Source organism: Cheilinus undulatus, linkage group 16 (assembly GCF_018320785.1).
Source record: "Cheilinus undulatus linkage group 16, ASM1832078v1, whole genome shotgun sequence".
Classification (NCBI taxonomy): Eukaryota; Metazoa; Chordata; class Actinopteri; order Labriformes; family Labridae; genus Cheilinus; species Cheilinus undulatus.
In genome coordinates, this window is record NC_054880.1 from 22,476,498 (window position 1) to 22,504,367 (window position 27,870).

Here is a 27,870-nt window from a genome sequence, read left to right on the forward strand (position 1 = left end):
TGTAGCATAAAGTTGAAAGGCCCAGTCACTGGTTAATCAGTATTCCTGGCTACCATTGCACCATGAAGACAAAAGAACACTCCAAGCAGGGTATGGGGATAGAGTCAGGGGATGGATACAAAATAAATCCCAAGGCACTGCGCATCCCTGGATTTCAGTTGAATCCATCATCAAGAAATTTATGGAACATGGCACGTGTAAATCTGTCTAGATCAGACCGTCCTCACAAACTAGTGACTCTACAAGATGGAGAGAGGCCACCATGACACTATGACTACTCTGAAGGAGTTACAAACTTCAGCAGCTGAGATGGGAGAGACTCTGCATACAACAACTGTTGTCAGGGTTATTCACTTGTCAAAGCTTTATGGGAGAGTGGCAAAGAGAAAGCTACTGTTGAAGAAAACTTATAGAAAATCTTGACTGCAGTTCTTTGGTCTGATGAGACTCAAATGGTCTCTAAAAAGACGCTGTTAGGCAGACGCCAAACATGGCCCGACAAACATGCCAAAATGCCAAACATGGTGGCAGCATCATGCTGTGGGTGATTCTAGGCACGTGGCCCTAGAAGGCTTGTAAAGGTTGAGGGTAAAATAAATACAGAAAAATATTGGAAAACCCTGGAGGACAATCTTATTCTGTCTGTAAGAGAACTAGGTTTTTGGAGGGTTAGAAAGCATACAGCTACAGAGAAAGGGTTTAAAAACAACAAGATCTGTTCTGGAGTGGTCGGGTCAAAGCCCAGATCCAATAGAAAATCTGTGACTGGACTTGAAAAGGGATGTTCACCCCCGATCCCCGTGCAACCTGACAGAGTTTGAGCAGTTTTGCAAAAAATAATAGAGTAAAACTGCAGTGCCCAGATGTGCAAGCCTGATTGAGACCTGTCCACACTTAGTCAGTGCTGTAATTTCAGCCAAAAGTGCATCTACTAAATAATGACTTGAAGGGGGTAAATATTTATGCAGTCAGTTGTTTTACATTACATATTTTCATTTGATTGACAGGACATCGTAAAAGTCTGTTTTCACTTTGACATTAAAGAGCTTTTTTTGTTATTTCTTTTGCCAAAGAAGCCAAATTATTAACCATTGTTGATTTATAAAATCAATAAAAGGGTAAAATATCAAAGAGTTGAATACTTTTTATAGACACTATTTTTGAATCATTTAAAATTAAACTACAAGAAAGCAGGTTGGGATCTTAGTTTTTCTCTGTTTCCATGGTAGCACCATAATGTTTGACCTCTGGCTAGTCTGAAAGCCATCAGTAAATATGATGTATAGCTGACCGATGGATGGCACGGACCTGAGATGCACACACAACCACACACACTTTTTGTCAAACATGCAGACCTATAGGAGGTTGATTACCCACTCTTCATGGACTGCCATTTCTTATCTCTCATCAGCAGATTGCCAAAACCTACAGAGCCAGAGACTTTCAATGTTTCACCTGCCTACCTGCTATCTCACACCTTTTTTTCCCTCTCCATCTCCTGGTTGGAATTATAAGCATCATAGAGTTCTTCTTCTTTTCTTCTCTGTTTTCTAAATTGTTGTGAACTGGTTTTCATGTGGGAAATGTCACTGGATTGCATGCACCATGCCAGCAGTGCGTGTGAAGCTGCTGCTGTGTCACCTTTAAATGATATCACAAGACTCAGGTAGATTGCTGCCGCCGAGAGACTGAGAAGACGCCAACTCGCTTGTTACCGGTCTCTACAGCCAACTCACCCACGGACTTGAATGAAACCAACCAAACAAAAACTGAACTCAAGGGAAGCTTGGGCTCTCCGATCATCGCATCGCCATCTAGAGCGAATCAGGCTCAAAGCCCAGTTGGCCGGCATGCAGGTGAGCTTACCCAGCTTGAATCTCCAGTCTTGAAAACCAGTCCTTTTTTTCAACTGAATGTCTCTTTCTATTATAAACTGGATGTTAGGGGCTAGTAGGTATTATGTTTTTAACCCGTAACACTATTTTAACTCCTGGATGCTTGGTCAATGCTCTATTTTGCTCTAACTCTTATCATTATCCCCCTAACTCTGGTCATGCTTTTTTGGAGGCAGCTTTGTCATTTATTACCTGTACTATTGTCATGGAGATTAAAACAGTTTTTATCAGTATAATGGATCAAACAAAAAAACAAATGAAATCAAGACCAACAAAACTAAATCAACAGCTGACAAGAAGTTTCAGAGTCAACAAACAAACAAAAACAGGGGGTACCAGTAGAGCTGAGTTGTTAGAACAGACACCCCATATAGACAAATTCCTTGATGCACAAGGCACTGGTTCAAATTCCAGCCTGTCACCATTTTGGTGCATGTCATCCCCGCTCTCTCCTCCCCTCATTTCCTGTGTCTCTTCACCTGTCCTTTCCATTAAAGGCAAAGGCCAAAAAGATCACATTACCACAAGTTTTGGAGTTTAAAGTCTTAGTTCATATATTCAGGCAGAGAGGGACTGCCTTCCTGTGTCTTGTGGTTTTCCTATATGGTCATATCTTTATAATGACCCTTTCAGTCCCCGGAGTTGAGCCTCTAATATGTCCAGTTTGCAAGCCTAGAAGAGTCAGAAAATTTTGGGTAGTCATAACAAATTTAGTAAATATCCTTAAAGTTGATGAATGGTAGAGGCAGTACTGCAATGATCTTGTTTGGTCTCTCTTTGTGAAACCTCAGGTCTCCCTGTTTTCAAAAAGAAGTTTTTGCATCTCTGCCTTGCTACATGGCCATGGCAGATATCTGTTTTTAAGTTCCCTTCAAATCTTCACTTCTGCAGTATTTTATGGCATGATTGGGGCAGCTTCCTGTTAAATTCATCTGAAACTTCAAAACTCTCCTAAATGTCTCTGTCCTCAGTCAGAGTCCTTCCTCTTTCTTCTTCCCACTCTTTATACTTTCTGCTGCATCTCTATTTGTTGGCCCTGCCTGCTCTGACTTTGACCCTTCCCATTCATTTCATACATCGAGCTTTTCTGCTTTTGCCGCCGGTAACACCAAGCTCCGACTAGGACCGCCACGGCAACCATGCAAATTACTGCGATTATGGCTGCCACTGTGGGCCCACGACTGGAGGAGGTGGGAGGGGGAGCGGTGCAGTTTTCGCCTGTACACATTGCCTCCCCCATCTCTCCCTCCATCTCGCCTCTTTCGCCTCTCTCACCAGGGAGGATGGGCAAAGTGTGCTCCTCAATCACTCCGGTGAGGATGTCGCCATCCTTCATCGGTGGAGCTGGGTCCTGGTCCAGGAAGGGGTGCTCAGTGGGGCCACCAAGCCAGGGGCGAGTGGGAGCAGCTTGTTGAGTGTCATAGTCCAGGGTGTCCAGGTATGAAGGGGAATCTGAAGGCTGTGAGGGTGCAGGAGTATTGGTTAAGCCTGGCAGCATCTTCTCCATACCCTCTTGTTCCAAGGAAGGGCCAGTGTGAGACTCTGAAGACTCTGGTGAGTCTGTGTATGGGATAGGCCTACTAAGTTCCACATTATTGGGTTTGTCTGTAGTCTCCCTCTCTGGCTGAGGTCCTGCTGTTGTGGAATCACCATTTTCTGTTTCTACTGCAACAACGGGGTAGCCATCCAGCCAAGTGTCATCTGTGGTCGCCTTCCCTTCTGTCACCTTCTGGGTGATGTTGTGACGACTATCTTTCGCTACAGAGAAGATTACATGCTGATGGCCATCATCGACCTCCTCATGGCTGTCATTATCGTCATAACTGTCATGGTCATCATGTTCATGATCATCATGCTCATCGTGATCAGTGAAATCTTCCACCTCCTTGTGCTGGTCGTCATCATGGTCGTCTCGGTCTGGATGCTCCTCTGATCCATCAGGATTTTGCTGATCATCCGTTAAATCCTTGGGATCTTCATAACTCTCATTTTCATTGTAAGTATCATCCCGATCATCATACTCCTGGCTTCCATAGCGAATGCGATCCCTCTCATCTTCATGTTCACCCATGTCATAGTGGTCGTCATGATCGTCATGTTTTTCATGGCGGTCCCTTCGATCATGCTGAGCTGGAATGTAATGTTTAATAGGATCTTCACGGTCATCCTCTTCTTGTTGACTAACAGGGTCATCTTGATCATCATGATGGCTGTCTTCATGGGCATACACGTCATCATGGTCGTTGTTGTTATGATCATCTCCATCATCTGCGTCATGATCATCATCATCTGGTGCATGTTCATGGTCGTCAATATGAACAGGATACTGCCGGTGGTCGTGCCCTTCTTGGCTCTCCTGCTCTTTGCTTTCTTCTGATTGTGCACCTGAGGCCCTCTGTATAGTCTGTGTGCCTGGATTAGTAGAGATAGGATGGCCTTCCTCTTGGAATGCCTCAGAGGGGAACCAGAACAGGTGCTTCTGGGAGAGGATGGAAACTGGGGCCTGCGTTGCTGGAGCTACATCAGTTGTGGCCACTTCCCTGCTCCCTTGTTCCCAATTTGGATGGCCTACAAAGTCCTCAATAGGCCTTTCCTCGTCTTTTCCTCCTGTCTCAAATTTTATATCAATCAACTCTCCATCCACATCATGGTGTTCATGTTGATCTTGAAGTTCATCCTCCACTTTGTCACTAAGGCTCGTCTCTAGTGGCTCTTGACTTGGGAACGCCCCATGCACCTCTTCATACACCTCGCCGTGAGCCTCCTCTGGTACATTGTGGTGCTCTGCCTCTCCATATGAATCTGTGAACTTGTCTTCATAGTCAACATGACCCTCAGTTTCATCTGGAGAAACACATACAAGAAAGATTTACTTTGTTGTTGGCATCAAATCAGATATTTAAAATTAATACAGTGTCTGCACTGAAACGTCAAAGACAACTTTTGGATTCTGGCAACATGTAAATAGTGGAGGTTACCAAAGATTTATGACCATATTTACCAGGGTTGTCCCGATCCTGATTGTATGTATCGGATTGGAGCTGATATAAGCATTTTTAATTGATCGGAGATCTACAATTTGATCTGATCAGCCCAGCCGATCATTTACCTCAGCTGTTGTAGACAGAGCACAATTTACAACAGGCTGTAAATGCACCAGTTGTAGTAGCAACATTAGAATTAGCATTACTGTGTTTAAAATGTCAGCGGTGTGGAAAAACTTCACCCGTGAGAGTGAAAACAGTCCAGTGGCTACTTGCAGCATCTGTAACAGGGCAGTTTCATGAGGTGGTAGCAGCAGAGCTGCGTTTAACTCTACAAATTTGATCCGTCATCTTCAAACTAAACATGCAGCGGAATACGTTGACTTCACTATGGCAACAGGCAGCTACACCAAAGCAACACACTCTGGACTTTAAGAGGAAAGACAAGTACCCTCGAGGGAGCAATAAGGCAAAAAAGATAACAGAAAAGTGGTCAAATCCATCGCTCTGGAAAACCATCCCATCTCTGTGGTGGAGAATTTGGGTATTTGTTGTCTTCTTGAGCTTTTAGACCCATGCTATGCCCTCCCGTCTTGACATTACATTACTGACACTGCCTTAGCAGAGCTGTACAACAAAGTACGTGACAGCATACTAGAGAATTTAAAAAGCAACGTCACTGCCCTTAGCTTCACTACCGACGTTTAGAGCTCTGATGTTTGCCCCATGTCACTGCTGAGTCTCACTACACAGTCCTCCACCTTTGAGTTAAAGTGTACAGTATTTCATACACGCCAGTTTGGTGGGTCTCACACAGCAGAGCATGTAAAGCAGGCCATGCTGGCAAACAATAAGCTACACTTCATTTTAAAGTAACAGTGGGTAAAGAAATTAAAGCGAGGGAGGAAAAAGTGATGTAGCAGCTCCAGGTGCACTTTAGAAATGCACTGTAATAACAAGAGTGACTTGTATCTGATATTTGGGTTTTATTGCAGTGTTAACTTTTTGGTTCATGTCTCAGATTAAGCTGCTACATTTTAATAGGGATTGTTGTTTTGAAGCTGTATGATTCATATGTTTTTGATCCTTTTCAAGTTAAACTGTTTACACCACATTAACGTGGAGTTGGGATGTTTTTAATATATATTTTTTTAGCTCAGTTTTTGTTATAACTAATATAGTCAAGTTAATTACCACTTCTAAGTGGAATTATAATATTTCAAATTCATATATTGAATTAATTGGTTATTGTGACTATTGACTCTGCTTTCATCACCTCTAAGGGGAACTGAGGTTATTTGAGTTCACTGTTTTTAGCTGCTCAGGTCTGTCAGCTGTTTTAACCACTTTTAAGTGTAAGTATATACCACACAACAGCCCTGGGTTTGACTAGGGATGGGTATCATTTTTTTATTCTGATACTAGAACTAAATCAATGCTTTTTATATGGTGCCAGTGCCTTAACGGTGCCTGAATCGATACTTTGAAAGGAAAGTTGAAAGTCAGCAGGAAAACTACAAGCTGTCTGGGTATTGTAAGGAGTCACAGAAATATTTTTAAAAGATGACAGTTGAATATGGGATTAGGCACAGAAATTCCATAACGATTTTCTTGCTTTTCATTTGGGGTGGCCGGTTATTTAAACAAAGTATCGATGTCTGTGTTGAACTTCTGTCTGGTTGGTATCCTAACCCATGATATCTTTTCTGTAAAATGAAGCAAAGGGATCAGAATTGTGTAAAAACCTACTAGCACCTATACAGTCCTATATATTCTGGCTATAACCAGTAACCCACCTGGCAACCAACAGAGACTTGAGAAAGTCTATTTTGCCAGCTCCTGACATTTTAGCACAGTAGTAAATGCAGTGTTATCTGGACAGAGCTGGGCTACTAGGTTCCCTATTTGACAGTTTTATGCTACGCTAAGAGTCAGTCTCATACTTCAACTCATCAATAGGCAAACATTTCCCAAAATCTCTTCTACTGTAATTACTAAAACAAACTATAATTGTGACTCAATATAAAAAGATGTAGACCCCTTCTAAGTATTTCCAGAGGAGGTATATCACTAAATATAACCCCAAGTAAAGTCAGAAAAATGTAGTTGCCTTACACATAACAGGTTTTTTCCCCTTTTGTTTGTTGTTGTCATCTTAGATCATTTTTGACCACTCCTTATTTTTGTACAGTTAAGGAACCGCTGCTGTTGAGCACAAATATGACTGACTCCAATTGCTAACTATGGACACAGGCTTTGCATGCTGTCTTCACAGACATTTCGTGCCCTTTCTCAGTCAGTGATGAACCCGTCTACACTATGGCATGTCGCACTGAGGTGCCATTTTCATCCAGACTCACAACTAAGGCTCTGTTTTCCAAAGCTAGGAATCAAAGACGAGTCACCTAACAACAATGGAGCCTAACAAGTGAGAGGCTAAAAGCAGTCTCCTGTCTGGGTCAAAGATCAGAGCTTTGAAGAGGACAAGAGTTAAAGGGTCTTTCTCTTTCTGACTTTCCATTTCTGTCCAACAAAAACAGTTTAAAGAGCTTCTTACCTTTGACACAAATCTCCACCAGTCCGTACCACTCCCCACAGCTGTCACACAGCAGGCTGAAGGCCCTGTGTCCGCTGGGCATTAAATAACCTGGCACACAGGTGTAAAGTAGCTCATCCCCCATCTCATACCCACTGTGCCCCTGTAGATGGGCATTAGGAAAGGATGGAGGGTCACCACAAGGGGTACCTATCAAACACAAAGACATGCCTTCAATAAAAAAGTAAAGTGAAAACATTGCACATGGATAGTAGAAAAAAATCACTTCTACTCTTCAAACAAACTGAAATACGATGACAAAGCAATCCCCACTCAATGGCACAAGGCACTGTTTAGAATAAAACAAAACTAATTGATTTCTTGCAGCTTTACAGCCTCACACCCCACAACAGAAAGAGATAAGAACGACTCAAGGGACAGGAAGCAGAGGGGTGAGTGGAAAATGTGCATGTAATTTAAGAATCCACAACAATACTTCTTGTATGAGATAAAGGATGTTTATTATCACCATTATTATACCATTTTTCACAGGGATTAAAACAAGTAATACAGATTAATTGAAACTGACAACATATCAAGTCATTCAAATGCTGCATAACTTACATTTATATTTTCAATCATTCATAAAAACCTTGAAATTCAGCTCCTGAAGCTGTTTATGTTTAACAATAAAAACATGTCACTCTCTCTCTTCTTCCATAGTTCCTATTTCTCCAAAGGCAAACATAATTATCCGTAAAATAACAAACAAAAACATTTGTTTGCACTTCACATCATCCTTCTAATCCATGATTGCTGAGAAAGTTTGTCAAATTTAGCTTTAGTTCTATCAGGCTTTTCATCACCTCAGGTCTGCAGAGAGGAATATTTCCTGCTTGTTTATTTCCTTTATCATAACAGGGGTGCATCAGAAAGTCATTCCAGCAGTTGTCATGGTAATTTCGGATGTTGTTTGACCATTTAAACGATACCCCAAAGTTGTTTATTCTGCTCACGTTTCTGCTGTCACTGTGAAGTGTCTGGAGTCATACGACCCAAATATCAAACATGCCAGAAATCCTCCTGACCAGTCAGGAGCAGGTCATGCAGTCGTATGACGGGCTGTGGTCTGCCGTCATATGCCCCTGTACACAGCATGAGAAATGACGCCCGATCCCACTGAGAGTCGCTCGACTCCAAAGGGAGTCATGTGACTCCCAAATTTGTGGCTGAATTGCAGGAAAATTGCAGGGTGTATACCCCACTTTAGGTACATCAAGTCAAGTTTATCATCATGTTTTCATCTCAGTTAATATCCCAAAAAGAGAAAGTGCACTTGTAGGTGTCAGTGTGTGAAATGTAAAAATACCAAATCTGGCTTTTTTACCATAATGCAAGGTGTGTTAACAAGAATCAGTTCTATGTCCTTTCTTTCTTACAATTTTATCAACAATGTCTCTTCATTAATTGACTGCAATGTCCATCTCTATGCAGATGATATTATTGTCTATTAATCCTATGAACTCGTACAACTTGCTCTGGAGAATCTACAAATTTCTTTTATGCTTCTCATTATGAACTTATCAGCTTTGGATTCATTTTGAATGTTTCTGACTTGATGAATCTTTTATATCTAAACACCATATTCAAAATCTCATCACCAAAGGCAAAGCTTGGGTTTTTTGCTGTTGAATTTTAGGCAAGGTAGTTTTTCAGACATGCCGTTTCTACTGTAAAATCCAAGGGCTCAGTTTTCCATAGGTATTCCATTACCTGTCTTATTCTTCAAGTCCAGCAAATTTTTCAAAATATTTAAATTAAGCATTTAGTTTCTGTTCTCAAACACGGAATTATTTAATCTCACTAGCATATGGCACTCTCATCTCAAACCTTCAACTCTGTGCAGTTTTCTTCATTGAGTATTTATCCTTTTTGGCTTTGTTCATAATTCTTAATTTTGTATCAAAGTAACTGGCAAATAAACCCATACTGTTTTGAGGCTTTGATTAATATTTGAATGACCACACATATGCACAACTAGAATTTACTCATATTCACCTTATGTTTGTTTTCATAAAGTCAATACTCATCTGTCATTTGGATAAGTCTTTGTATTTACTGACCTCTGTCTTTAATGCAAAAGGCGTTGAGGTGTGAAGTTTCCTCTGTGGCATTTTCTGTTCTCACATCCACTGGTTTAAGAGCACTGCCCACAAAGTTGCACACCGTAGTCCTAGAAGTCAATATACAGATAGAGGAACAGATTAAAACATGTTGAAGGACTTTACATTTACATGATGGTTTACTGTTTCACATAGTCATTGCATTATATATAGATGGTGTTCAGAAAGGGCTGGATCTTTCATCAGAGTGACCTAGTGGACATGTGTTCTCCCAGGAAGTAAACTTCATTATTCAAGCTCAACAGGCAGCAATTGTCATTGTTTACCAATTGTGGAGCTAGATGGCAAATCAAACTCATGCCAAAGGTTAGGAGAAGAGCAAAACACCTTTTCCACAAAAAAAAACAACCTTTCAGCACAGGTCCTTACTTTCCTTTTAATAAAGAAATGTTCAGTTCTGATCAAACTTCTGCTATAGCTGCAGTCATACTTATCTCTTCCGCAACAGCCTTTGTTTACAGACTTGCAGTACAACTACACCACGCCTATAGCTACCTTCTCTTTCTCCTTTAACGGCTGATTGGTTCGATATCCTAAGAGCCAAATTCCACATACTCCATTCCAGGTGCACAGTGCTTTGCCCAAACCAAGGGCATGCCTTCATTCACTGAACACATTTCTAGAGCAATGCACATCAGAGTGCTTCCCTGTCCAGCTTGAGACAAGAAATCACAAGATTCAGGGAGAACTACTAGTTTGTGCTGGAACAGCATGTGAGCAACAGATTTGCTGTTCACTTTAATATTATCCAGGGGATATTTTGATCCTAACATGTATAGATCAGGAAGTTAGAAGGTTGATTTGTTTTCTAGACAGAATGTGATGATTCATTTAAGTTACGTGGTTTTCCACCTCAAAAGTAAACTTTTTTTTACCCATTGCATTGTGTCACCTGTGTGATCCTCTGATTGGCTTTTGCCAATGGATGACATATAGCTAATGTTGATATAGTGGTGAGATATAGTTAGGAGTCTGTGCATTGTGTTTTATTTTGAAAATGACCTGATGCGTCAAAAAGTCTTTCTTGTGTTTGGGTCAGTCTACTTTATGTAAATTCATGTGATTTGGTTATAAAATAATTCAAAAGCACACACACCTAAAAGAGTTAAGTACTGGTTGCTGATGCTGAACCAAAATAAGTCACAGGAAAAAAACAGAAAGATCAAGTCCACACACCAAAAGCTGCTCTGATGCTTCTTCAAGGAAGATTATCACCACATATGTGACGTTTCAGGTCCTAGCTCTTCATTAGACATGCGATTTGGCAATGAGTGTTGCTAAAACAGTCCTGAAGCATATCCTGAACCAAGCAGACTGGAATGGCACTTCTGAGACGCACCAGAGACAGATCAGAGCGTGCACTGTGGAGCCGCACAGATTGACAAGAAAGAAAGGGAAAACAACATTGATTTGCCGGATGACAGACATGGAATCAGGCCATTCTATCAACTTTGCAAGGTTAACAAACTGGCACAATCATTGCAGTTTTGTCTGCTCTAAAGCTGACAAAATGATGTTTGCACATATGGACTAAAACCATAATAAAACATTTATTAAAATGTTTATAAAAAGACTTTAGGTAAATAAGTGTAGACCCATTTCATTGGGTTCTGTTAATGAATCAATTAAAATCAGTTGCTTTTTGGCAGCATGTTATCATCTGTTATTATACAGCATTTATTAGATGCATATTTGTGGGGCTCTGAGAGGAAAATGCTGGACACCACTGATCTACAGAATTCTACTCCAGTATAATTTAAAGCTCTTAATTACTTTACATCACCAGCTAAAGGAAAAAAAAGGTTCATCATACTAAGCTACTTTTTAACAAAAAGTAACTTTCACAAGGTTTTATACCTCATGCATGAGTTTCAAGGAAATTTAACCAAAATATTTTTTCTTTACATCTCAATAGTTTTCCTTGAAATACCCTCCTCTGAGGGTAGAACCATAATCCACAAGGTTAGGATTAAACAAAAACAAAAATTAAAACAAGATTGTAAACAACACTGTTTTGTGTCTTTTTCTCCTGACTCAGATCCACCTTAAGTACTTGAAACAAACAGTCAGTCATTTTCTTTCAGTAGAACATTAAGTTTTACTTTGAAAGACTCCAGTGTTCTGTCCTTTGGTTATGAATGCATGACTTTAACTTGAATGAAGGTTATATAAAAGTATTACAGTAGGATGAAGAAACTGCACTGCACACCTCCAGCTGTGACTTCACCTCTGATAAAAGTAAAACATACTCTGTAAAAATATTGTCCCCAGAGCAGCAGATCTAGTTTGTATTTGTGTACTGTTAGCATTACGACGCCTCCATATATATACAGTGTATACAGTACTCTGTGTTCTCCTGGCCCCTCCCTGATTAGTTGCTAAAATATTATTACAGCATGACATCAGAGTCCAGGAACGGACATCAGGGCTAAGAAATGCTGTAGTATCAGCACTTGTAGCCAGGGGCACAATATTATCACACTGGGGCACATTAGGAATAGAAGTTCCCATGCTGGAGCCTAAAGTTCCAGCTCCTTATAGAACAATGATAACATCAGGGCCTTAATATAATGCACAGTCTGCTGGGATAGAATGACTAATGCCTACAAAGCTGCAGTGGCAAAAAATGCTGAGTAAACAGTCTATTTTGGTTGCAACATTAAGGTTTATAGCATCATTGGCTCATTTGTCTAACAAAAGCAGTAGATAAGACTGACTCAGACTTCCCAGGCCAATCAAACCATGTTCCCATAGCAGCTGTTCACATATCAAAATTTGGCTGACTTTAAAAATGTCAGATGTACTGCAGTCTTAATCAATAACTGGTTTGATCAGTAGGTTTATCAATCATGCATCTATAAATGGAACAGGATTTGGCAGAAACGCCTGCACATTTGTGAGTCTGTCTGTTTGTTTGCACTTGCATTCCTTTGTTAATCAAAGAATCAGTAATTGGAAAGAATTTGACTAGCAGCGCAGCCAGACGGTGAGAAGTGGCATGAGTCATACTGCATGCTCGTGCCATGCTAACTTCAGCTTATAAGGACAAAAGTCAGAAAGGGAGAGGAAGAAAAACGACCAGCGAGACAGAAACTGCCAAGAAAACATTCAGAGAGATGAAAAGCACAAATACTGTTTTTAAATTAGACTATGTATGCGTGTGCGAGTGTTTCTGTGTGTGAAAGAGACAGACCTCATATCCTTCTAACATTCCTAAAACTCCTGACCTTACATGACACAAGTATGGGTGAAAAACACCCCATGTGTGTTTTTATGAACCTGAGTGTTAATTTAGTCTGTGGGTATTATTGTGTTTGGTTTCCGGGGCAGCATGTCTGTGATTGACAGGTAAGAGGAAGACGTTAAGGTAGAGGCGTCGTTCCAAGACGCACTTCTTGTTACACAACAGACCTCAATATTATGTCAGAGTAATACTTGCCCTGTAACACCAGACTATTACCTACGGAAAACAGTCAAAACAGAAGGACACACAACATGCAGAAATAAGTGACAGAAACGGTTATCTGTTTCTTTAACCTGGGAAAAGTCATTCACAGACTTGTCTCCTCTAGGTGTGACAATGCTAAACTTTCTCCTCTCCAACAACTAGCTCATGGCCCTGCAGTTTACTTTTTTACTGCCCTTTGTAAACCCCTTTCTTGAAAGGCGCTATAAATTTCAGACCCAAAATGTGACTGAGGTATTTTCAGTGCTACATCCTGGTCTTAAAAACCCCAAATCCTTTCATATACTAAGGGACAGAGGTGATGGAAAAAGTTAAGAAGACTATAAACAAAAGAAGAGGATATGGTTAAAATTTGAAGGGGAAAGTATGTGCATTGAAAGTAATATGTATAATGTAATGTAAATAGTATATGATAATGGGAGCTGTTATCTGTGATATTAAGCAGCCACTATTGCCAAAAAAGTGTCAAACCTGATGTGGGAGATATCATGATCAAAGATGGACTAATGTTCATGTTTTATTCACCTTACGTTTAGTCATTTAATTTAAACAAAGTAATCTTACATGAAAGTAAGTAAGCTAATCTAATGCTAAGTCAAGGTGTGAAAGGTTAGAGATGGACTGAGCTTGATGATGCACTGTGAAACACGGTAAACGGATGTGAAAGCTGATGTTCAACACACAAAAAAAGTATCATTCTCAGAGCAGGCAACACTTTGTGGTTGGTCTACAAAGATATAATTATTTTAAGCATCTTTGGAGCATCAAATACCTGTTTTCAGTTAAATGCACTCCTACATCAGCTTACAATACCTTGATAAGGTCTCTATTGGTGTGTTTCAAACAAGCTGTTCAGTTACAACTCGATACAGCTAACCCTGATCTTTCCTGCATTTCCACAGCCAACCATCCTCCTTACTTGGTAGGCAAGAACATAAGCCAGATAGTGATGGCTGCATCAGCTATGTCATAACGTGACACCAAAGTAGCACAATGCGGTGTAGAATGCCAATAAACTCAATTAAGAACACGAGGTCTTCCATGGGGTAGTGCTACACACTGACATCATTTATTAAAAGAAAGAAAGAAAGAGATCCATGGGATAATTGAATATAACTTGACCTACTGTATGTTTGTCCATTTTTACAGCTGTAGCATGGTAAATTAAAATTCTTTCCCCAATCAATGGACTGCATTTGGGTCAGATAGGTAAACTTGGGACCCCAACAGAAGGGTGCCAAAAAAGTAGCAATGTATGTACTGGTCATTTTGGTACTCCTCCCAACTTCTGGCAGTGGAAATACAAATACTTGCACTTGTGCAAATAATGTAATGAACCAAACCACTTGGTAGAAATCCACCATTTGTGAAGCAGTGGTAACATTATCTGTCAGCTAGCATTAGTTTTGCTGGCTGTGTTGCTCCAACGACAGAGAGGTTTGTTGGTCTTTTTGCGGTTGATTTCTGGTTCAAACTAAAATATCAACAAAATTACTGCACTACTACGAAACTTTGTGCTCTCAATTCTAGGGCCAGATCTTCAGCCTCTGCTGCCTTTTTTTATTCATTAGCTGCCAAATGTATTTTACAAGGTCCCTTTATTGCCTCTTTAAGTGCACATGATAATCCAAGCATATGTTAAAGACAGATGGAGAGCAGAGGTCTCCTCATCCCTAAAAGTTTACCTTTATTTCCTGATGCGTTGTAAGACAATTGTGATATAAGACAAAAGCCATTATCTGATCCAACCATATAAATATAGGCAGGCACACGCTGGTTGGCTTCAAGCAGCAACCTCCGGTCCTGAAAAATTAAGCCAATGCGGAAGTGCAAAAAATTGCTATACCGTGAGTGTCCACTTGAGGCTGGCTGCAAGAACACTGGAAGTCCCGTCTGGACACATGTAAAACAGCCGGTTTTGACACAAGAAATAAACTGGTTTACAGCTTGGTTCAAGGGTTATTTTATTTGTGCTTCTATATGCAGGCTTGTGTAATGTTAAACATTTACACCCAACAGACCTGAAGTAATTTATACACAGAAGAGCCTGAGTGCAATACTTTCTGCCTTTCCTCTGCAAAAACAGCTGGAGATACAAGTGTCAATCAAACACCCAAATATATAATGGAGAACTTTTATCATCAGGTCTGCCTGTTTCTGTCAGTCAGTGGATGCTGGAGGCATTCGTCATGTTACCGTGGAGATAAGAGGTGTAAATGGAGGCAGTTGTCGACATGACACCCCGGCTCAGAATTCCCTCCTCCTCCAGGAGGGAACAGAGGAGTCTTTCTCCCTCTCCTCCTCCCTCTCTCTTCTCTTTTTCCCCCTGAAATGTGTCACTCTTTTCTTCCGTCTTCCCGCTCTCTTTTTAACTGCCGCTGCTGCCTTCACTTCCTTTCTCTTTCATCCATTCCTGCGACCTCCATTGCACACAGAAGTGTACACACACCAAGATGACCGTTGACCTCTCCAGAAATCTCAGGTCTCCTAACATGTGCCTTAAAACACTGAAGACCTTCATGTACAAAAATGCACACTAGTGTACTTTCTTTTCTTACCCTACTAAGCCTCCGTAGAGCCACCCACGGGTGCACGGGGAGAAGAAGCAGTCTACCACAGCGTGATGGAGCTCCTGTGCTAATGCTAGGCGAGCATGTTGGGAGGCACAAGCCCGCTCGGCATCTCTGAAGCCCTGAAGGCCGGAGGAGTTCCTCAGGTTCACCACAAACACTCGACCTGGGAAGACAAGAAACTTCTGATTACCTGTTTGACCTTTAATAATTCTGTATACATTTGACCTTTAGGCTTCATGGTTTAGGTTTTTCCAGTAAAGTATTGTGTTAATGTTGTCTAATAATCACCTCTCTGATGGTTTTGTCTTCTTTTGAACTTAAAGAGGCACTAATACTAGTCCCAGTCAATTTAAAACCTGATATGGTTTTATATGCTGCTGGTGTGATCAAATTGCTTCATACTGTCACTGCCATATGTAATGTCAAGGGATCAAGAGATGCATCAGTTTAACACAGGTATTGGACAATACTGGCCATTAAGGTAGAAGAACTCTACTGCTGTACAAACTCTGGTCTGTTTTCATGGTCAAACACGAAAGGAAATGTGGACATAGTGGGAATGTGTCCTTGAAAAAAATGATTAAAAAATTGGTATTGGCCCTAATTTTCACAGTAGGTGCATCTTTTATACTATCATTAAGCCTTTCCACTGTTTAGAACAGTGGTTCTCAAATGGCGGGTTGGGACCTTAAATCTGTCATGAAGCTGTTTGGAGAAGTTCAGAAAAAATGTGGCATAAAGTCTATAATCTACAAAAGCCCTAAGCAAACATACACTGCATCCGTGCAGTTTTTTAAGGTTTTCCTGTGTTGTCAAGTAAATTTTGGTCTTTTGTTGCAATATAACAACTTATTTGTCTTTTTTCCTGGCTAACAAAGCCAGTTTTCCCAAGATAATAAAAAAAAAAAACTTGAGAAGTTGGTATATTACCATGCTGTCTTGGAAAAAATGGAATAAAATGAAAAATAATAAATGTGCTTTTGTAATGATGTGCTTTTAAAACATGTTTACTTTGTCCCATTGTTTTGTTCGATCATGTTTTGTTCCATTTAAGGTCCAAACTGTAACATTTCTCAATACATAAATGTAAATGATTAAACTCTTTGAAGAATCAGTTGGTAAGCACTGGTTTAGAAAGAGTGACAAAAATCTGCATCATATTTAGAGTTAAGACAGCTATTTTTAGAAGATAAACAACTTCATGTTTAACTTTTTCACTAGTGACAGCTGCATCTCCATAAGGCCAGTGGGTCTCAATCAGTGGATCAGGACACAAAAGTGGGTTGCGTAGCTGTTTTCAAAGGGCCATGAATGTGTGACCAGAAAAAGAAAATGTCTTCAGGTATGAAACCTTTCAGAGGACGCACAGCCAAAGATTTTATTTTACAGTTTTCTGCTGTGATAATAAGTAAACTGCAGTTGTTTTCCGCACTAGTTTTTCCATAATAATGTTTTTATTTCTTGAGATATCTGGTAAACAACCAAGATTAACATGCTACCTTGGGAGAAAGAGTAAACAAAAATATGCATGTGTGTCCTTTCAGTGATAATAACATGTTCGTTCAGTCTCTCTTCTTCAGTCACATTTTTCTTCTAAGGTCCAAACTGCAACGTTTTTCACATAAAATCTGAGTGGTTGAATATTTGAGGACTTTTGGACATTGATTTGAAGGAGGTCCTGGTGGGTCATGAGGTTAGACTTGTTGAGAACATCTGCTTTATGGACACCTTGAATCAAACATGTTGCTTTTAAGATATTAGATAAAATATTAATTTATGACATAAATAACATTATATTTTAAGAAAGGTGCCAATTGTTTGACTGACATCAACTTTAATCTTACCTTAGTGAACTCATCCACTTCAGAGTGAGTCTGAGATTTTGACCTTGGGTTTGTGTTTTATGGCTCTTGTGGGGAAGACTACAAGACCCCAGTTTTATTCATCCCATGAGCAATTCTTTTATTAATGCCATTTAGCACTTGGGTTGCTCTTCTTACACAACTGTTACTCATTTGCATGTCTCCACAGTGCATTTTTATTTGGTAGTAGTTCTATTTTGGTCTGAGCACTAGTCTGATTTTAATGTTGATTCTGAGTATATTTTTCTTTGTATTTTGTTCTTTTTATTGTGACTAGCTTTTTGATTTTTTTTAATTTGGTCTTATTTTACTGTTGATGTTGTCCTTGTGTGCGCTGTCTTTAGTGTTCTCCTGCTGCAAAACTAATTTCCCCTTGTGGTTCAAGAGAATCTGAATCTGAACTCATTTATTTGTAGTGTTCAAATGAAATGGGGGCTATCAAAGCCTGAGCTTTTATCGGGGTTTAATAAACTGTAGCTGATTGATTTTAAATTTCTCCATTTTTTAATCTTTCCTTTTATTTATTAATCTATCTTTTACTTACAATTACTCAAATACGCCTTTACATTTGATGTGTACACATATGAACTTTGATCTGGAATACCTATAAGGGGTACTCACCATCTTATTCATGAATGTAAAATGTATTCACTTATTAATTGATTGATGTATTTTGAAAAGGTGATGGTCAACCAAAGGTTTTTCTTAAATGAAAAATGTGCCAAGATGCCTTAAAACACTAAGAAATAGTCACTAATAATGCACTAGCTAATGACATTAAGCTAACTGCCACAATAAAGTAGCCTATAATATAAAGACTAAACTCATTTAATTTTTTGCAGTTATGTTTGGGCATACTTTATGTGTTTATACTGAAAATTACTTGTCAGTATATTTTGGAGGTATATTAAATAGCTTTAAAAAAAAAAAACTCACTTACCGTCTGCATTAACAACAGGGGTCACCAATAGACAAGCCAGGAATCCAAACAGCCGTGACATTGAAATTAGCTTGCTACGATCCAACATCTTCTAAGCCCGAGCTTCAGGTGAAACTTAGGCTACTTTTTAAGGTTGAAAAATGTGTCCAAAAAGGAAAACTTCCAAATGCCTTAAAGTTATTCACAGTCTTGCAGGTCAAAGTGAGGATGGAGAACAAACTCTCGCCTTTTTCCCTCCAGGCAGACAGAGGTGGACTGAGAAGCAGGAAGGTGAGCTTGTTGACAAGTGCGCGTGAGAGAAAAACGGTGAGAGCGGCTAGTGAGCGAGGCGCGAGCAGTTTATCTCCCCAAATAGTCACCCTCGCGAGCAAATGGAGCACCGGTGTGAGAACTCGCGTGTCCCCGTTAGTAAATACGTCACGGCTCAAAATCTTGACTGCTCCTTCAGTGCAACAAGGAGAACTGCTGCTCAACTGTCCATGAGCAACAAATGAGAGTCATTACATGTGAGCTGGCATGACTAAAAAAAACTCACCCTCAGCATCCCAGCACTACCTCACTGTAAGGAAGTGTGAAGTTGTGTTAAAGATTGACATACTGGCTCTGCAATGCTATTTAAAGACAATTTGGCTGATTAGGAACGTCCCGTTCAGTATAACAAAATGGAGCTTATCCTTTGAGCATTCAAAACTTAATTAAGGTGAGCTCTCCTTTCTTTTAGGCCAAACCTCCCTCAGTTGGACTGTGTCTGTGTGTGTCCCATTTGGTGAGAGAGATAACGATGGATGACTAAAGCCCATAGAGCTTTTTCATTGTTTCAGTGAATCTGCATGAGCAGATAACAGAGCCAACCCACACAATACCTGTATGTACAGGGTCCACGTCACTATACCTTAAGTAACATATGATACATTAAAACCTCTCTCAACGCAATAAAAAATATTGCATTTTGCACATGCTTTTATGTAAACACACAATCTTTCAGTATTTTGTCATACATTTGCAAAACTGCATTTGCTTAAACATGAAACAGATATTGCAAGATTTCTTGCAGCCTATGGCTGTGCTTTTGGCTTTTCCCAGCTGCAAGAATTGACAGCCTCCTGGCTACCATTTGCCTTCAAATCCAGACTTAGATCAACTTTAAAGCAGACTTAACTTATTTTATAACTGTTCATTATTGGGGTCCCCATCCTTTTCTTCTTTCATTTTCAGTATTGTTCTGGTTTTGGCATGGCTACAGAGTCCAGAACAAAATAACTTAGAAGGGTAGGTCCAAGGGGCAGAGATAGCCTAGTGGTTAGATGGTGCCCCATGTACGCAGGTGGACCAGGTTCAAATCCACCCTGTGGCTCCTTTCCCTCATTACTCTCCCCCACTCTCTCATCCCTGTTTCCAGCTCCATCCATCACCCTCCTCTATAAAAAAAAGCCCAAAAATGCATCTTTAAAAAAGTGTGGTTCCATTGGCCTGCCATGATGTTAATAAGTTCATGCCATTTAAACAAATAAAAAAAAAATCAAGAAAGGGTTTACATTTTGAAACAGTGTTCATTTTTGAACACTGTTTCAAAAATGAACACTGTTTCAAAATGTAAACAGTGTTCATTTTTGAAGCAGCAAGACCTAAAATGTGCATTTTTGTTCCTTTTATAGAAATTGTCTACTTTTGTTAAAACAGCAATTCATTATTATTGTTTAAATTAGGAGTGGAATATATTTCCTAACATTCATGACCAGTTCTTAGTTTGTAGAAATCTGCTTTCACTTTGGCATTAAAAGTTTTTTTTAATTTATTTAAACTTTTTTGTCAAAAAAGGCAAATTATATTTTGATGATGATTGTTTTATAAAATTAATAAAAGGGAAAAACATGCTTTTGGTGAACACTTTTATAGGCACTGTATGTGCAAATGTGGTCAATGTGTGCATGCAGATAAATGTTCTAAAATAAACAGTATCTGATTTAACAGAAACAAGGGGCAACTGAGAGCACATTTCAAATCAAATCAAACTCAGAGGGCTTCCTTGGGGAGTGACACCTTTAATGAGGTACATCTCCACATCCCACTTTCCACTTCCCACCCTTTCTGTTTTCATTACTCTCCAAGTTCCCTCTGCCTCAGTGGACCAACCAGGCCATTGCTGCTGCATTGTGCTCTTAACTCTTCCATCTGGGTTTCTCCTTTTTTTCTGTTTTGTCTGCCACTTTTCTCACCCAGCTCTCATGCACGACTCGTACCTTTACCTCCTGTTTAGAGGGGTCTGAATGAGTGGGCAGGGATCCTGGTTCAGACTCAGAGGTCTATTTTTGACGCAATTTGGGGTGCCATAGAGGAAAGGGGACTGGGATGGCAGGAAGGAGAGAGACAGTGATTCACACCTGCAACATCTCAAGGAAGTGGGTGAGAATTATGTTTCCTGCAGGTGTCTGGGTGGGGGGTGGGGTGGGGGAGGGGGAGGGGTGCTTGTCCAGACTTTGCAGATGTGTGTTATCTCAGGACTAATAGACAACACCCATAAGACAATATGAGCTGTGGAAGTAAACACACAAACCACATGATTGAGTCTGTGTGAGACAAATGACTTCCTTCATGAGACATGTCCTGTCAGACTGTGTGAGGTGTGATGCAGGTGGGTGGTTGACTCAGAGGAAATCAGTGGTCATACTGGTACAGTTCAGCAGAGTCATGACTGACTTTGTCTCCATGGCAACAGCCTCTGTTAACCTCAATGAGGTTGGGTCCATAAAAAACAGGAAAAGCTTTAAAAGCTTGAGGATGGAAGAAGGAAGAAGAAGAATTGATTTTGAGAGAAATCACTGAAACATGTGCGTGTTTTTGTCTGTCCTGAAAAAGTAGTAAGACATTAACTCTTAACAGATTAAAAGCCTGCATCTGTGGTGGTATGGGCCCAGCCAACATGTCCTGCTGGGCCCCATGTGGGGTAAATGCGGGCTTCCTGGGTACCAAGTGGGCATGGGCTATAAGTGGGCAATGGTACTGGGTTCCATGTAGGTTCCATCCGGGCTATGTGGGCATGGGCTTGAACTGGGCAAATGTGGTAGGTGCCATAAGGGTTATGTATGGGCTAAGTGGGCATGGGTTAGAACTGGTCACCCATGTCTGGGTCTCATATGGGCTATATATGGGCTAAGTGGGCATGGGTTAAAACTGGTCACCCATGTCTGGGTCTCATGTGAGCTATATATGGGCTAAGTGGGCATGGGTTAAAACTGGTCACCAATGTCTGGGTACCATAAGGTTTATGTATGGGCTAAGTGGGCATGGGTTAGAGTTGGTAACCAATGTCTGGGCCACATATGGGCTAAGTGGGCATGGGTTGGAACTGGTAACACAAAGGTGGGTTACATATGGGTTATACATTACATATGGGTTATACATGGGCAAAGCGGGCATGGGTTAGAACTAGTCACCATTTCTTGGTCCTGTATGGGATATGTGTGGGCTAAGTGGGCATGGGTCAGAACTGGCCATCCATGTCTGGACCTCATATGGGCTAAGTGGGCATGGGTTGGAACTGGTAACACAAAGGTGGGTTACATATGGGTTATACATTACATATGGGTTATACATGGGCAAAGCGGGCATGGGTTAGAACTAGTCACCATTTCTTGGTCCTGTATGGGATATGTGTGGGCTAAGTGGGCATGGGTCAGAACTGGCCATCCATGTCTGGACCTCATATGGGCTAAGTGGGCATGGGTTAGCACTGGCCATCCATGTCTGGGCGTCTATTTGGGCAAAGTGGTTAAAACTGGTCACCCATTTCTGGGTCTCATATGGGTTGTGTGTGGGGTAAGTATGGTCAATTTTCACTTGGTACTAAACTTTGGGACAAGCTACTCTACTCTGGTATACAACTACTTTCACTTAATTTATATAAGACCAATTGCAAGGATGCAATTGTCCAGACACATACATTATATACAATCCTGGTTACACATAAAGCACATTGAACATACACTCACACAAACAAAAACATACATACTGTTATACATTCATTGTATACATTCCCTGATAACACAGACTTACTGATGTGTGCGCGTGCGAGAATGGTGGAAGGCAAATTGCCGGTGAATGCCATTATAACATCTAACAACCACACCCGTTGTAACTACCACTGTTATTGTAGTAGGTGGAGATTTAAGACGCATTTGCAACTTCTGGGGACTGTGTGCTTCATCATGATCGCAAGCTTACAAGAAGGCGCTGCTCAGCAAGCAGCTACCGGGAAGAGAGGCGTGTAACTACCACCCGACAGTGGATAAAGACCCGGCAGCCTAGCTAGCGGTGTGTCATGCTTATCTCATGAAAGCCTAAAATGAATTAAGGGTCCATTTGGTTTCATTTTACACTCTCATTTTATACTCTCTATAAGGGTCCATTTGGTTACCAACTCTCCATCATTTAGCTGGGGACCACCTGGAACCCCCTCAAGGACCACTGGTGGTCCCCAGACCACTGGTTGAAAACCACTGATCTACAAACTATGTACACCCTTATTTAGGGTGTACATACCCTGTCACACCTGTGACATACACATACACCTGCCAAGGACCAAGCAATTAAGGCAAAAGAACAAAGGTAGAAAGTGTCTTTAATTAAGGAATAATTTGTTAACAAAAATTGGACATAAGTGGGAAAAAAATTATAAATTAGGGCCCAAACTCAAAATGAGGTCAACTAAGCAAAAAGAATGAAAGCTTCAACCTAACCAGACATAACTAAATAGACCTGACAATCAGTAACACATGAGGGGTTATATACACAAAAATGGACTAGTCCAACACAAACAAGGGGGAACTAAAGTGACAACAAACTAAACATGTAACTTATTTAAATGGAAACCAACCAAAATTAACCTATTTAGATAAACTATTTACAAAATAAATGATTACTTAAATATCAGAAAGCCTAAAGCAAAAAAACTTAATCTAATTTGCAAATCATAGTCCAAGTCTCCCCTCCTTCAGTCTCCACTGCTGGCAGCCACCACTTCCTGTGGGCAGGGCTTAAAAGGCCATCTTTGGCAGCCAGCAGGTCCTTTGTTAGGTGATCTCAAAAAAAGAACAAAGAAAGTGTGAGTATAGTGAAAATTAACCAAAATAGCATCAAATTAAAGCAAATGACAGAATGTTAACTAAACTGTGTGCACCCAAATCAGAAAACAACTGTCAGCTGCAATAAAGTGAAGTATATTTTAACAAATGTAAAAGTGTGATGTGATTGTTTAAAGGGGAAACAAAAAGTGACTAAGATTTGTCAAATTAAATAAAAAGAAATGCTAACACGAGGTGGCAGCAGATGATGTGGCCGCCACACACTCCCCCTCCTCTGGACACTCGCTGGGACAGCAGGACGGGAAGTCAGCAGTAGAGTTCTGCTTGCCTGGGATGTGACAAACTTCAAACTTGTAGTGCTGCATGGCAAGGTACCATGGGGTTATCCTGCTCTTTGAGTCCTTCATCTTCTCTAGCCACTTCAAGGCCTTGTGGTCTGTTTCCAGACAGAACTGTCTTCCCAGTAGGTAGTATCTCAGCGAGTCCAAAGCCCATTTCACTGCTAAACATTCCTTCTCTACTGTAGAGTAGCGGGTCTCCCTGGGGTAGAGCTTCTGGCTGATGAATGCAATGGATGCTGGTCCTCTGAAGGGCCTTGGAGGATCACTGCACCCAGCCCTCGGTAGGAGCCATCTGTTTGAAGAATGAAGGGCTGCTGGAAGTCTGGGCAGTGCAACACTGGATGTCCACTCAAAGCTTGTTGTATGTCCTTAAAAGCTGCCTTTGCTTCCTCTGACCACAGAAGCTGGTTTATCCCCCTAAAACTTGTCATGTCTGTAAGCACAGCAGCTCTTGTAGAAAGTTAGGGATGAATCTGTGGTACCAACCTGACCTATTTAGGCACTTTTTACATCTTAAGTTATTGTGTTTACAGTAGGGTTCATACTGCTAAAGTCTCCCATTTAAATCCCTTCAGGATCAACTTGAAACCCATGTTGGCAAAGTACCCGGATGTTACCCACTTGGGCTGCTAGAAGTGAGATCTACATCGGTCTTAAAGTGCCCAGTTGGACTCCACTTAAGGCCCATTCAGATCCCACTTCAAGACCACATGGGCAAATACAGGTGATGCCTACATGGGTGTGACATACAATTGGTCATTTGGACCCCACCTTAGACCCAGTCATCACCCACTTAAGCCCACATAGGCTTAAGTGGGTTTCTGACTGGGTCTTAGATGGGGTCCACATGGGAAATTTTAAATTGTAGCCATGTGTGCACCACCTGTGTTTGCCTCTATGGGCTTGAACTGGGAACTGAATGGGCCTTAAGTGGGTTCCATCTGGGCAAACTATATGTGACCCACCAAAACCACTTGGAGCCCTAAATGGGCTAACACACGTGTGGCCTACATGGATTGCATATAATTCCCCAGCTGGAACCCACATAAGGGCCATTCAGATCCCACTTCAAGCCTATATAGGCAAACACAGGTGGTGCAAAGATGGTTCCGACATAAAACTGCCCATTTGGAACCCACCTAAGACCCAGTCAGAAACCCACGCAAGCCCATATGGGCTAACACAGGTGGGCCCCTGGTGGAACCCAGGAGCAAAACCAGATGGAACCCTAAATGGGTAAACACAAGTGTGGCCTACATGGGTCACATATAGTTCACCCAGCTGGAACCCACTTAAGGCCCATTCAGATCCCAGTTCAAGCCCATATAGGCAAACACAGGTGGGGTAAACATGGTTCCCACATAAAATTGACAATTTGGAACCCACCTAAGACCCAGTCAGAAACCCACATAAGCCCATATGGGCTAACACAGGTGGGCCCCTGGTGGAACCCAGGAGCAAAACCAGATGGAACCCATGCCCATATGCCAGTGTTAAAAGCCACATGGGGCCCATCTGGACATGTTGGCTGGGGAGTTACATTAGTGCCCATACCATTGGCAGCTTAAACATCTGGAAAGGCACCATTAATGCTGAGATGTGTATAAAGAAAACATTTGGGGCATCATAATATGAAAAATCCAGCATTGAAGATTCAGGACTGTTAAGCAGCTGGAATCTTACATCGAACATGAATGGGACAACATTCCTCTCCTGAAATTCCAGCAACTGGTCTCCTTACTTCCCAGACATTTACGGGCTGTTTTAAAAGAAGAGGGGAAACAGGATGGTAAACATGGCTCTGTCCCTACTTTTTTATAGATGTGTTGCTGAAAAATTCAAAATGAGCTAATGTTTTTCATGAAATGGCAAAATGTCTCAGTTTCAACAGCTGATATGTTGTTTGTCTTCTATTGATACAGTTTAAGGTTTGCAAATCATTGCATTCTGTTTTTATTTACATTTTTTTACCTACTTCAGTAGGTTATGGTGAATATAAGGTTGATGTTTTTATAGACTTGAGAAGGATTGTGATCTACTGATCACTGAATATTAATAATTAAACTAGAGAGATATGGAATGATTAAGCTAACTGCCACAATAAAGAGGTTTAGCATATGGATTAAAAGTTAGCTTAACGACAGGTATCAATATGCACAACAGTGTAACAATGAAAAATCACAGTTATTGAAAGTTACTTGTGGGGATCCTCAAGGGTTAGGCCCCAAATCATTCATACTACACATCAGTGATATTTTGTGTTTTCAGTGGGTTGTGAATGTGTGCCAGGAAAAAATATGGAAAAAGTCTTTGATGTACATAAACCATACACTATTGGATATACAGTATATCCATACATTCTTTTAGACTTTCCTGTGCGGACAGGTAATTTTTTTCTCAAAGTTTTAGTTTTTATTCCCTTCTCCCTGTGTAACATAGATGGTTTTCCCAAGATAATGTAGAAATTCCTTGAGGAATTGTTACATTTTCTAGTTGTCTTGCGGAAATAGAGTAAAATGAAATGAATGCAGGCATCTCAATTTGAGTAGCTGAACATTTTGATCATCAGGTCATGAATTCTCATAAAGAGGTGGTGGTGGATCATGATGCCCCGCTGGTATAGAAACATTGTTCTCAACTGTTAAAATGAAAGTTATTTGCTGATGGCAACACTATTTGCTGCTTTGATTGAGAACACCTTCTGAGAACAACAGAAAGTGAATTGAATGCGTTGGAAAACTGGTTTGACATTCATAAGTTATCATTGAATTTAAGCAAAACAAAGTTTATAATTTATACCAGAAAATCAAAATCAGGCTAAAATCAAGAGTAACTTTATTTCAAGATCTTAATTTCTGCAGTCACCTAAGCCTCCTTTCCAATCCAATAATTTGGCTGAACTATTTGTTTATGAATTTAAAACATCCCGATTAAAAAACTCCCTAATATCTTCATAAACATACTTGAGCAGGCACAGGACTCTGTGGAAACTGTTTAACAGAGATGGCCTTGCTTGACATTGGCAGCGTCACTGCGATTAGGAAGGCACATTCAACACTGAGCTGACAGCCCCTGCAGAGTCAGAATGAGAAAGGCAGGAGCTATTCAAAGACATTAGATCATTAATTTCATCTTTCATGAGAGATTGTTAATTTCCATGCAATGCCATGAGGTGTTGTGGCATGAGGGTTGAAATTATGATGCATGCAGATGAAAATGAATTACCAGTAGCATAAGCAGCTATCTATCCAACAACCTTTCATGACTGTATCTGCATATGATAGAATTTGAATCTTAAAGTATTATTGATAAGCTTTGTCCTAAAGGTTGCTTTGCCCAAATAAATCCCAGACTCAAGCCTGTTCTGCTGCAGTCAGTAATACAAACTTTTTCTATATTACATTTTTTGACTATTATCAGGGCTTCAGGGCTAAAGGGAAATCCTCACAGAAGGTTGACTCTTTGCTGAAAGCTCAGCAAGTTCCACCTATCAAATACATGGTTGTAATTTTGGTAATGGTAGAGTTCATTAATATGATTAGTTTGCCAGTACAGTGAAGAGGGTGCAGAGAAATTAAGGCCCTCATGCTCTGCAAGACTGCAAGCAAATGTGGTAGCACTGCTGCTTCACAGTAATCTTGTTCTGGGTTTAAATCCCAACAAAGTCTTACCTTATTTGGCTTTGAATGTTCTAGTCCCCCCCTACAGAAGTTTGGGCTGTTTTGTGCTTTAGAGTTGCCACAATGTACCAAAATGCAAATAAACCCAAATAAGTAAATTCCTTTGGTTAATTAGTTCAGGGCTAGAAATGCCACCTCACGTCAACCTGATAGAGTAAAAAAATCCACAGGATTCTTCCTTTTGGAGACAAAATTGCAGTGTTTCTGCCAACTAGAGTCTAAAAAAAAAAACAATATATGGCACACTTATGGACAAACTATAAGAAATTAAGTATAAAAAGGCTACTAGTGGCCTGTAATAATGCACTGAAATTATTATTAAAGAGACC

General features: G+C 40.5%; 1 protein-coding gene across 1 annotated transcript; it reads right to left on the reverse strand.

The window, feature by feature from the left end:
* Positions 1–806: 806 nt before the first annotated feature.
* Positions 807–18,830, reverse strand: susd5 (sushi domain containing 5). The gene is made up of 5 exons (XM_041809765.1): positions 18,440–18,830; positions 15,623–15,800; positions 9,539–9,648; positions 7,437–7,625; positions 807–4,739 (listed from the first exon to the last, which is right to left on the reverse strand). Exons 1-5 carry the CDS (start codon positions 18,525–18,527, stop codon positions 2,899–2,901), a joined length of 2,406 nt encoding a protein of 801 aa, XP_041665699.1. The 5' UTR covers positions 18,528–18,830; the 3' UTR covers positions 807–2,898.
* Between the last annotated feature and the right edge of the window lie 9,040 nt (positions 18,831–27,870).